This window comes from Mizuhopecten yessoensis, unplaced genomic scaffold, assembly GCF_002113885.1.
Source record: "Mizuhopecten yessoensis strain PY_sf001 unplaced genomic scaffold, ASM211388v2 scaffold2317, whole genome shotgun sequence".
In the NCBI taxonomy this organism is placed as follows: Eukaryota; Metazoa; Mollusca; class Bivalvia; order Pectinida; family Pectinidae; genus Mizuhopecten; species Mizuhopecten yessoensis.
The window spans coordinates 170,695-183,060 of record NW_018404486.1 but is presented as its reverse complement, the minus strand read 5'-3'; the positions used below and the strand labels follow the sequence as shown (position 1 = coordinate 183,060).

The window sequence follows — 12,366 nt, the reverse complement described above, 5'->3', positions numbered from 1 at the left end:
ATATATATATACCATAGAAGTTTTTATAACTTTGACAACAATACATGTGGGCTGATCAGGAATGCAAAATTTCCACAACTAAGACACAATTGTGTGACATGTAGGGCTTTCAGTTGACCATAAACAATAAGTCATTTTATGTTAAAATAGACATGTCTCTGTCCAAGCTCGTTTCTTGGAGTCATTAATATTATCTTTAGGGCCTAACAAAAGCCACTCACAAGTCATCAATAATAGATATCAGCGGAATTAACCAAGGCTTGTGGAAATTTCAGGATGTTATTCACTGAACCGCTAACACATTAATAGACATGCATACGTATTGAAAACGAAATTTGTGTCCGCTGATCAGACTTATGTATTGAATACCGAAAGTTGCATTGGGAACCATTCACATAAAGAGACTATTTCTACTTTGGTCAGTTTACGAAGATATAACTCCAGTTGAGCACATGCTAATAGAATTGCAAATAAAGTCAAGATGTATTCACTGTTTTCTTGGGATTTTTACTTACTTTATTGCATTTTGTACCGAAGGCAACCTGTCTGTCATTGAGCCAGTGTGAGGAGAAGACCTTATTTATGTTTCCCATGTCAAACTCTTTTTCCACCAATAGGGTTGGAACAGCTCTAGCAATGTACTCATTCACAATACTTTGTGGGTTTTTCTTTTGGTTACCATACTGTCTCATTTGTGTGTAAAGCAATATGTCTTTGGTTGGATTTTTGCCAGTGTTCAGATGCTGTTCAGAGCTATAAAACTCCTTGCTTTTCAGCTTACATCCCGCCCAAGCTGAAGCAGAGACGAACTCACCAATTATACACATACATTTAAATATAAAACACAATACCACATTGACAATAGTTGATAAAGTGACATATCTCGCTAAAATGAACCACTCTAACTTACTTTACAATAATAGACAAACATTTTTTTCAATATAATGACCTCGCATTAGATGCATTATCAGACGAAAAGTGAAATACTCTTTTGACAAGAAATATAAACAAATACAATATAATCCATATTAATGTAGCAGAACTTGACTAGGTCGATCGTTGTTGACCAGGAAGCTCAATCGGTAGAGCTTCCGTCTAGAGTTTGGAGGGTCCTGGGTTCGAACCTCGGTCTGGTCGTGCATTTTTCTCTTCTGTTACATTATCTACCACATATGAATCAAGTCATACAAGACAATCATTGTGTTATGCTAGCTGTAGTGCAAAGAGTGACTAATGAATCCCTCTAAGGTATTAAAATGTTTTGCCTAGCAGGCAAGTAATTTTTTGATAAAACATTACAACAATATTTTACATCTATTAATACTGCTATCCTTAAAAGTTTGCAAGTGTAAAGAGAGGGAGACATTTAAAAATTAAGCCATTAGTATTTCTTTTTTATTTCAGATTATCATACAGAAAATTCTGAAAACAAATCAAGTTGTGATGTTTATTTGCATGTAGCTACAAATCATGTATGGTGTATGCTTCGCGCCACTGCCACAAGTCTTGTTAGTGTTGTGCACCATCATGCAGGCACGATCAACAAAATTTACAGGACGGCCATAAGGTAGTGTACTTGTGGTGCGTTTTGAGGAGTGTAATGCAGGAAATCTACTCCACGCTGATCCTGCTAAGTAGCATACAGTACAAATGTAGAAAGTTTCATGTTAATTTCCGTTAAAATACATCTGTCCATGAGGGTCTCCCCAGTAATCGTGTTATGTATGAGACAGCATCTCGACGATCATTTCAATCATATCAAAGTCTCGATGATATCTGAGTGAAAATGATACAAACCTTTTGACATTGTGTCTGGCAGTGACAAATATATCTGTAAAAGCTAAGCTTTATAAGGTTTATCATTTACGTAGGTTGATTTGATTCATCTTGTCTATTTGTCATTTCTGTCAAACAACAAACTACAACGGAACCTAGCAGCGCCCTCTAGCGGTATGTTTTAGCGATATTTGTAAAATGTAAACCAACCAACGGGCAATCACTATCCGGACATCTGCATAGCGCATTGGACATGAAGTTTTGTGGACATGAAGTAAATGTGATATATTTTTTTATGTTTCAGATTATTTTTCGCCTGAATTAACAAATTTAGTAGGCATTTACATTTTGAGATAACAGAGTGTCGCATACCAAATGTAGGCATCCTCGATATATCCAGGGGTTACGCTCACTTTCGCTCTCTACACCACTGGAATATGTCAAAGCGAAATTAAAGACACAAAGATAGCTGTTTCATTGGTCTCAGGTAAAACAAACGTCCTTTAAAGAATTAGTTTACAAAGGCGAGACGCCCGACTTCAAAGCCTGTAAATTTTTACCGTTATGTGACCTCAATATTCTTTTGATGTACATCAAAAGATCGAACTAGTCTTCTTGTCTCATCAACACAGAGCCTTCAATTTGCTATGACATATTTGCAGAGAGCGAGAGTGAGCGTAACCCTGTATATCGTGGATGAAATGCAGGTCACACAAAGTGTCCTATATATTGATCCATGACCCCAATACAAAACTTCTCTCTGGCATAATCATTTTTGGTTTGCAGTTGGTATCTGCATGAGTATTTCATATATAAAAAGGTAACTGATAAAGAATTTGAAATCAGACACCAAACACTGAAAGTGTTCATGGAGAGAGGTTGATGACAGCAAAAAGGGTATCGTCTGTATTAAGTTATTTGCAGAACTAAAATATAATCAATTTTTTGTCCTTTTATACATGTATTAGCATTCTGATTTCTTAACAATTGGGTGATCCTATGATAATTGCACGATTTATTAATCAATTCCAGATCCAGGTCTGGGGAACCATCCTGTATCCTAATATAAGGCTGTCCTAAGAGGCGACTAATGTGCCCCATCCCACCCCACCCCACCCCACCCCAGGATATACTGAAGTCACGAGAACTGATCAGATGTTCTATTGTAACCCTTGGACCTCCACCTTTTCCTTTCCTCCCCTGCTCACTCTTTCGGCGATATTTTAGGCACCTGTCCTTATCATATGAACTTTGTGTTTGTGATTACGTTACACGTGAACTAGAGATTCACTTTCATATTTATCCGGTTTTTTTGTATCTATTTTGTTAGCTGTCTTAATATAGCAACGTAGTATGGACCATTATAATTTCTAATGATATTATAATGTTTAGTCCTGTGTCTAATTGTGAATGCTTCTTTGTGACCTGTAAATGACTATCGGATAAGTAGATTAAGGATGAAGGGAAATCAAAGATTTTTCAGGCGTTTTTTGTGTGTGTTAGTATTTGCTATGACATTTTCGTTATAACCAGAAAGTGTGTTATGATATGCAGGGGCTTCTTCACTTCAACACTGGACCAATCTCACAGAAGGAGAGGTGATATATTTGTTCAACACTGGATCAATCTCACAGAAGGAGAGGTGATAAATTTGTTCAACTGAAATGTCACCTTGAACTACGGTCATTTAGTGTTACGGTCCAATCGACACAGGTTCCAAACAATACAAATGGATTAACTGTAACACAGGGAACCAAGCAAGGAAGAATACAATTTTAGAAAATGGTACATACAGATATACACAGGCAAATAGATAAGTAACCAAACTGTTGCCATGGATACCGCATATCAGTTCTGTCTGCTTCAATGGACAGTGGCTGATTTGTGCAATTTTATTGTTGTTGTTTTTCGGGAAGAAAATACTTCGCAAAAGTTACAAATGAAGATCACACGTCAAAGTGGTTTTTCCAAACAACAGAAGCAAATATTTTCTTCACTACATATATTTTAAATGAAATGTTCAGTATACATGTTTCAGCATTTGGTATACCCCAGCAGCGCTAATATAACATGCCCTACTTGACAATGGCATCGTATGATGTAGTGTACTTTATGAATTTCTGCTTCACGAATAAGTTCACGAATAAATGTATTTGTATGGATCCCATTATACCAGACTACATTATTGGAACGTCAAGTTAAAGAGGATGCCCTATATAGTAGTTCCCTAACTTGGACAAAGGCATAAGAGTCCACATGCTTTATAAAGAAGCCATAAAAAGCGACGGATAACGAAATTAAGTAAGAATGATTTTTTTTAAATTATCATACAAGCATTGTGATTAGGCAAGATGCACTGCAATTAAGAAACAGGGAAATTTCCCGCGAAATGATATCTTTCCCATCGTAAGACAATTTCTTAGTATCTCGGATATGACATAAAACAACAAGGCAAAGTATTGCAAGGCAATCCAGTCCCCCACCGGTAATGATTTCTAACTTTTTCAAAAGGTAAGGTCAAATTTCAAAGCATAGGTCACAGTGAGGTCATAGTGACGTAATTCTTGCACTCCGCCATCCCAAGACACAAATACAGGTGTACATCTGAGTATCATCATAATCACAAACCAAAGGACTTAATGCACCTGAATATTATTTTGTTATTTTTTTTACACACCCTTCATTCCATACACCACATTTCTTTCTTATTTGTCATATTTCAGGTGCGTACATAGATATCTTCACTGCCATATCTTATTTACTAATGGCTGATTTTTAATGAAAAAATATTATTATCGAACATGGCAGATTGGGTTTTTAATTTATGAAGTACATGCACTGGTATGCGAGCACTCTCAAACACACACACACACCCACATACAGATACAAAAAGTGTAAGCACAACTACATGCAAGCACTTTATCAAAAAATGACCAAGTTTATATTATGCACATAACACATGTTATATTTGTACCACAGCAGTTTGTTTGCTTATGAAGCACATATAAATGTAGCAATTATATCAATCAAGAAATTCAATCAACATACTGGAATATTACGCTAAATTAGTATGATATATGTCAGAGATCAATGTTTTGGGTTTTTTCTTTTGCCCTGTAGCAATATAAGGTGAACTGTTCACCTTTTATTTTGTCCATTTCCTGTTTTGTCCACAAACACTTCATGAACATTGTCAAAAAGATTCACTTTCCTTGTTAGGTTTCCAACTTTGGCAAACACACTACCATTAAAGTGCCAGGCCTTCTCTACGTCTCTGTGTGCTTTTCTAGTCTCTTTATAAGTCCCACATTCCTACTTGTCACATCGTCTGTACACCTCACATTTAGCGCCTTTCGCTTCATCATCACCTGCCTTCGTACATTTTTCCTCATGAATTTCACAGTAATTGGCCTCGGCCCATCCTGTGATNTGATTTTTTGGGTACTCTGTGTGCAGCTAAAATGTCTTGTGGACTGTTATTGATGCCCTCCATTTTATTTACAATATCACAGAAATCCTGAGTTAGGTCTCTCTTTTTTCAGCCTCCTCCCCCAATTCCTTCATGCCAAATACCTTCNATCCTGAGTTAGGTCTCTCTTTTTTCTGCCTCCTCCCCCAATTCCTTCATGCCAAAAGCGATCCATGCTCTTGTGCTCTGTGTGTCTACCATTTCCTTCTTCATTTCATCCATCCCATTTTCTAGTTCTGTGATTTTCTTTTCTTTACATTGAACTGACTCCTGTAGTCTATGATTATGCAAGTTCATCGAGTCAAGCTCCTGCCTCATCTAGCTGTTTTCCGTTATTGTCATTCTTTATGGTAGCCAAAATAGATGTAACAATTTCTGTGATCAGGTCTTTGATGTCTTTCTTACTTAGTATAGAACACAATGTGTCTTTTATCTCTGTCAACTCCTGTCGTTCTGTCATTCCACTACTTTCCACTCCTTCTACATTTGAGGTACTCCTCGTCGTTCTTGCACTTGAGTCACCTCGCGCTGCTGTTGTAGGTTTTACATATGAGCTTATTTTTCTGATGACATTTTGTAAGAAATATGTGTATAGAAATTCAGGTATCTACATGGCAAAATGTCCAAGTCTGGTGTTAGGGCCAGAGGAAACTCGGGTAACGATCAATACAGGGCGTGCGAATAGGCGCGCAACTACTTTTGGTAAACATCGCTTCAGTCATCGCGATACTTCTAGTAAATACTGTTACTGTGCATACTAAAATTGAAACTATATTGACGAAACAACATTCAAATGATAAGGTGACTGATCCAAAGCTTTTCATTATCATGTTTGAATAGGACTGTGAAGGGGAAAACTGGTAAACATTATTATCAGCCCAACCGGAACACTTTTCGACCTTTTCTGCCGAAAATCACGACGTGACAGGAAAAACCTGTGCAAAACTGGCAAAATAACTGACTAATCGCGAGGCTGATACCTGGGGCCTGTTCGTTTATGCGGAGCAACCGGTAATATTTTCGGGCATTAAGCATCAGTTGACTAGGTCCGACCTTGTTTAATAAACGAACCGCTTAAAAGAAAAATGTCCTGTCCTTTGAGGTTGCAGAGATCTCTAGAAGCAACACTCGACTTCAAAGACAGTCAATTTTACCCTTACGCGACCGAGAGATTTTTTTTTTGATGTATGTTATACATCAAAGGATCAAACTAGTCTTCTTGTCTCATCCACAAGGTTGTACACACTGAGCCTTCGATTTTGCTATGACATATTCCAGGGGTGAGAGAGCGTTAGCAATGGCGTAGCAAATCATTTTTCGGAGTATATGCTTACAGCGGGTCGAGCGTCCGAGGCGCTTATATATAATTATCGCCGGAGGAGGGGGGTATGGGAGGGACCACAGCTGGGAAAAATTCTACTAGACCCTACAGTGGCGGACCCAGGGGTGTTGCCCTAGTTGCCCTAGTTGCCCGGGCAACACTCATTTTTCTGTGTCTAAAAATAATCTGGACTTAGGTTTTTGAAGATTTTCCTCTTTTTCATATGGGATTTTCTTCTAATATCAACCATCCTGTGAACTATGATTTTCTATGGCAAGCAGCAGTTTGATGATATATATGCCTAAGGGTGCAGTTGCCCAAACAAAGAGTCCACTACTTATACTCTGAACAGTAGGGGATTAATCCTCCTTTGGTTTTTATAGTAGTAGGGTCTCCAGTCGGCTGTAACGGACTGTCTACCTAATTGTATTGTTCTAATGTCACGGTGTGGTGATCACCCTGTCCGTTGAGAGAGGATAAAACCATCTGTTGGAATTAGGTATATATGTTAATTGTTATTTCAAAGGTAGAGTGCGTTTCATGATAGATAAACCTGTATTTTTACCTGTGGTTTCATGTACACATTAACACCAGGAGTGATTTATTATACCTGTTAAAAAATGTAAATTTCAAAAATTTCAAAGACAATAAAGCATCCACGTGCGCCTTAGCATCACTTTATCAGGTGAATAATAACCAATGTTAGCAAAAAAGCCTGGCATGTATATATATCTCCTTTTTAACAGGTGTTGCCCTTGTACATACACATGCATACAAATTCACAATAAAAGACAAACAGTCAAATCATAGTTCATATTCATGACAAAATTAATCAATATTTAATTGCCAAAAGGCTCGCCTAAACTACATGCACATGATATGAAAGGCATGACACAAACATAAACATTTTAACCAAAAACCTACATTTTTACCATTGTCTCAGAGAATTTGTTAACACTTGCTCTGCTCAGCCATTTTTAAAAAAAATACTCTATGTTATAAAATATAACCAGGAATAATACCGCAAACTCAGAAAACTATTCTATGCCTTATTCGATCTGTTTGACATTAATGGAAATAATGTCCGATAAATTCTAGATTTCTACGCTTGGCAGTGTTTGAACAAGTTTAGTATTACCTCTTCAGAAAAAAAAATCGCTTCGCTCTGCTACGCAGGGAAATCATAATTGTCACAATCTCAGAAATAATGAAGTTCTATATATTGTTTGGTACCAGAAAGTAGTATAAATGTACAACCGACATGACAATTATAATTCATTATTTTTTTTGAGTCTTTTTCCGAGTTCAAAATTTTGGGCAACACCCAAAATTAATTCCTGTGTCCCCCCTGCCCTAGAAGCAATCTCCCGTGTTCTTGGAATAACTTTTAGTCTGATTATTAAGAAGGAAAACACGACATTTTATATAAATAATATTAAAATTTGTACTTCACTAAGTAGTGTTTGATTTACACGATTTGTCAAAACCTAACACTATTTTATCAGATTAAAATTGTCAAGAAGATTATTTTTATTTCTTTCCTTTGTTATGATTGTACAGTCCATATTTATCATAAAACAATAGGAAATTACTAAAAATATATGATGAAAGAAAGAAATTCTTGAAAAATTTAGTGTATGCTGAAGCAATAACAAGTATACATGTATGCTACGCCACTAGTTACTGTTAGTGAGCGTAACTCCTGGATTATTGAGGATGCTGTCGTGATAGTGAACTCCGATGATACCTGTGGGAGAGTCGCCATGTTCCAATCAAGAACTGAAGCTTGATAACAGATTACTTTCATTTGGCACTAAAGATCGTGTGGTTTATATGCAAGCAAACTATACACAGTTATGCATATGTATTTTGACAAAAAAAACATAAAATATGTATAGGATTTTTAATCCTTTGTCAGCTGGTAATTAAATGATACATAATTATAAACGTAATCACGAACTTGATAGATATTAGCAAATCTAATCTAATTCTGTGCTGTAATTTATGAGATCAATGCATAGAAATTGCTCAAGTTTACAACAGTGTCTTTTAAAATATCTTTGACAATTTATCGAAAAATCTTGGATCCTCACTATAATCTATCCCGCAGATGGAATTAAGGGCAGTAGGCACAGTAAGTTCTCCATCAGAGGGCGCTACATACACAGGTATGATGCTGTCTCTGAGTGCAAAGAAGAGTCTATATGTGTCAGACCCGGCGTTCAGTTTCATTTCAAACCATCCATCCTCCATATCTAATCTAATTCCATGCTGTAATTTATGAGATCAATACATAGAAATTGCTCAAGTTTACAACAGTGTCTTTTAAAATATCTTTGACAATTTATCGAAAAATCTTGGATCCTCACTATAATCTATCCCGCGGATGGAATTAAGGGCAGTAGGCACAGTAAGTTCTCCATCAGAGGGCGCTACATACACAGGTATGATGCTGTCTCTGAGTGCAGAGAAGAGTCTATGTGTCAGTCCGGTGTTCAGTTTCATTTCAAACCATCCATCCTCCATAGATTGCTCCGATAACACCAGCAAAATGAACCGACTACTTTCTATGGCCTTCTCAATGTTTCTAATAACATACTGCCCTGGTTGGGCATCTCTTTCGTCATGGAAACCTTTTAGTCCATTTTTCTTCTCCAGTGTTTCCAGAATTTGAAATGCTTTATCATTATCTGCCTCGTGATTGCAAATGTAGAAATCATAGCTTTCTCCCGACATGGTTGATAAACATCACTTCCCAGTTCTCTGTAAAAAAATGGATAACAAAGCTAATGTATAATGTAAATGTCATTAATTACGGTTAATTTGTAGAGTTCTTCAATAAAAAAATTAAACAACCCATCAAACAATGACCAATGGCATCTACAATTTGTTAAGAAAATTTTCCACTGTGTTGTTAAAAACAACGTGTCCCGCCATGTCAAATTTCGGTATTTCTAGATATTTCATGAGTTTATGACTCGAGAATCCCATGTAGATTATATAGCTGCATTAAAACTTACTTTACGCACTCGTGAAAGCTTTGAATTAATCCAAATCTGTGAAGCAACCAGATCACCTACGTTTAATTCTGACTCGGGCCGACAATAATCAAGAGTTACTATTATAACGAAAATCGTTCAGTGGAGTGTGAAGCTGCGATGTATACAATCTGTATCTGCTCAGATTACGGCAGAGACAGCCATGACTGTCATTAATGCTAAGTGAGGTTATAATCGATACTGAGGTGTGACTCACCTTCCACTATTGATGCAGGCATGGCCCGGTTATCATTTCTTTATGTTATTTACAGGGTATCAGTCACCAGCGACTGAATAAGGTTACCCCAGTGACTATATATACTGACGTATGTTTATGTGTGCTGTGACCCATATCAGTATGCATGTGTATTTCAGAGATTTGTAACGAATAAAACTTATAGTAATTATTATATAGCATCCTGTTAAAGATAACAATTTATCACTTAATGATATATGATCATGACATAATAAATGTTCCTTCTCTTAACTCTACCTTCTACTCCACTTAAGTGCTGGCGGACGGTCGGGTAAGTCTTGTCGGTCGGGACAAACTATATCTGCTAGTACAAACACAAACCTCTCTTATTCCTACCCCACTCTTCAATCTGTTACCTTATCCTCTGAATAACTAAGTAGATAAGTATTAATTATTATGTAATATATATATAGTCTGTCATTTGTGTTGCATATACCCAACTTCGTGACAAAATCTTCAATTAGTTGAAGGTGGTCACTATACAGCTGTAGGCCTATTACAGTATTATAGGGTAGACAATACTACTCCTAGAGACTATAGTATAAGAGGCAGCTGGCCGGCCTTTTTTCTATCGGATATGATTTTGCCGACTGCGACTGTTACACGGCGCCTGTCAAAAGTGTCTCGCCGTGTAAACCTCTAACATTGTTGGAGTATCTGGTACTATGACTGATACAGTACCCTGTAAATAATATCAAAAATGATAATCGCGCGCCCCTGTGTTTAAGTACTAACATCCGGATGATCTTTTGGGTATGCTTATCTTTAACATGATGCTATATAAAATGACGCAAATCTCTGAGCTAAAATACTCACTTGATAGTTATGTTTACGTTTTGTCAAATCGAAAGTATGATGTTCGTTATCGATCCAATTCCTACAGGAAGTTGAAATGATGGTCATACTACAAAATAAATTGGCTTACGGACACGGAATATTCCGGATATTTTCTTCGAACAAATTTAAATTTACGAGAGGCCTCAATTTATTAAAAGAAGTAAATATACTCACCAGTAGCGTTTAACAGAAGTAAAAAAAAAGAAATTTTCCCAAAACGACAAAAAGAAAATAACTTGACTTCACGGTGACCTTATACAATTTTGTACATTATTTCTTTCTTTCAATGGCAATTAAAATGATCTATTAGTGTTTTTCGTAACAAAAATATTATTTTCGTAATAAGCAACTAGATCTTTATCAGATTAGGGTGGCGGGATAGGGATACATTTATTTCACTATCTGATAGGCTACAAATCATTAATGTAACAGTGGAAAGCTTATTCAATGTATACTAGCGGGAAAAAGAAACTGTGCATGCGGAGAATTGTTATAGAACATGTATTACCAACTGTATATACATGAAAATTCACACGCATGACCGAGTATGACACATACACACTATCCGTGTGTCATTGACAGTTTTTCCCGTGCGGTTTGCTCTCTATAGGCGTTGACCAGTTTGCACGTTTTTCTCGTCCAGCCATCCAATTCGACAATGCAAGTTTATTTTTCAACTGCTGGGTCACTCTGTTGAGACCAATGAGCAGTAAGAACAGCATTATAACGTTTTAATTTGTGATTAATGCTATGCCGAGGCTCAATGAAAATGACCGCCTCCGGATTATTGGTATACTTCAAGCTGGTATGGGCAAAGTCGTTGTACATGTATCTAAACGTTTTCATGTCCATCGAAACACAATCCGGGATTTGTGGAGACGACATCAACAGTTGGGCCACGTCGGCGATCGACCTCGTGCGGCGGGAAGTCCATGTGTGACGTCACGTCAACAGGACAACCATATTCGGCTTGTCCATTTGAGAAATCGCTTCCAAACAGCAAGTTTGACTGCACGGACAACCCCTGGGTTGCTACCAATAAGCCCGAGAATTGTACGGAACCGATTGCGTGAACGAGCTATCCGTCAGCGACGTCCTGCAATCCGCCCAGTTATTCTGCCACGTCATCGTGTAGCACGTCTGGACTGGTGCAGAAGGCATCTGCGATTTACTCGACGGGTTTGGGCAGGCATTTTTTTAACGGACGAGTCGCGAGTCCACCTGGATAGTAGTGACGGCCGTTCCAGAGTGTATTGTCGCGTTGGAGAACGTTTCCGTGACGCGTGTGTGGTACAACGACGTTCTTTCGGCGGAGGCAGCATTATGATTTGGGGCGGCATCACAGCCAACGGGAGAACGCCTCTGGTGGTTGTTAACGGGAATTTGAACGCGCTACGTTACCGTGACGAGATCCTCCGGACCCACGTCGTTCCATTCGTGCAAGGGCAGCAACGTCACATTACGCTACAGCAGGACAACGCCAGGCCACACACAGCTCGTGTCGCTATGGACTTTCTGGCCCAGCAGAACGTTGACGTGTTGCCCTGGCCTGCTGTATTCCCCGATCTGTCGCCCATTGAACACGTCTGGGATGAAATGAAGCGCAGATTACGGGCATTACCTAATCAACCGGTGACGTTGGCTAATTTGGCTGCAGCGTTGGTACAGA

The 12,366-nt window shown here is 37.9% G+C and overlaps 1 protein-coding gene and 1 long non-coding RNA gene across 4 annotated transcripts in view; both read right to left on the bottom strand.

The window, feature by feature from the left end:
• Positions 1–1,914, bottom strand: part of LOC110445513 (DDB1- and CUL4-associated factor 12-like) — a 9,431-nt gene extending 7,517 nt beyond the window's left edge. For all 3 annotated transcript variants that reach the window (XR_002462367.1, XR_002462368.1, XM_021490186.1), the window contains exons 1-2: positions 1,798–1,914; positions 516–793 (exon numbers count right to left, since the gene is read on the bottom strand). Coding sequence is in view for 1 of the 3 variants with exons in the window: in XM_021490186.1 (XP_021345861.1) it covers positions 516–793; positions 1,798–1,807 (288 nt within the window). In the remaining 2 variants the exon portion in view is untranslated. The remainder of the gene's footprint in view (positions 1–515; positions 794–1,797) is intronic.
• A 6,541-nt stretch (positions 1,915–8,455) lies between these two features.
• LOC110445508 lies at positions 8,456–10,758 on the bottom strand. Its single transcript, XR_002462366.1, has 2 exons — positions 10,677–10,758; positions 8,456–9,329 (listed from the first exon to the last, which is right to left on the bottom strand). It is a non-coding gene; the product is annotated as an uncharacterized LOC110445508 (long non-coding RNA).
• Positions 10,759–12,366: the final 1,608 nt, after the last annotated feature.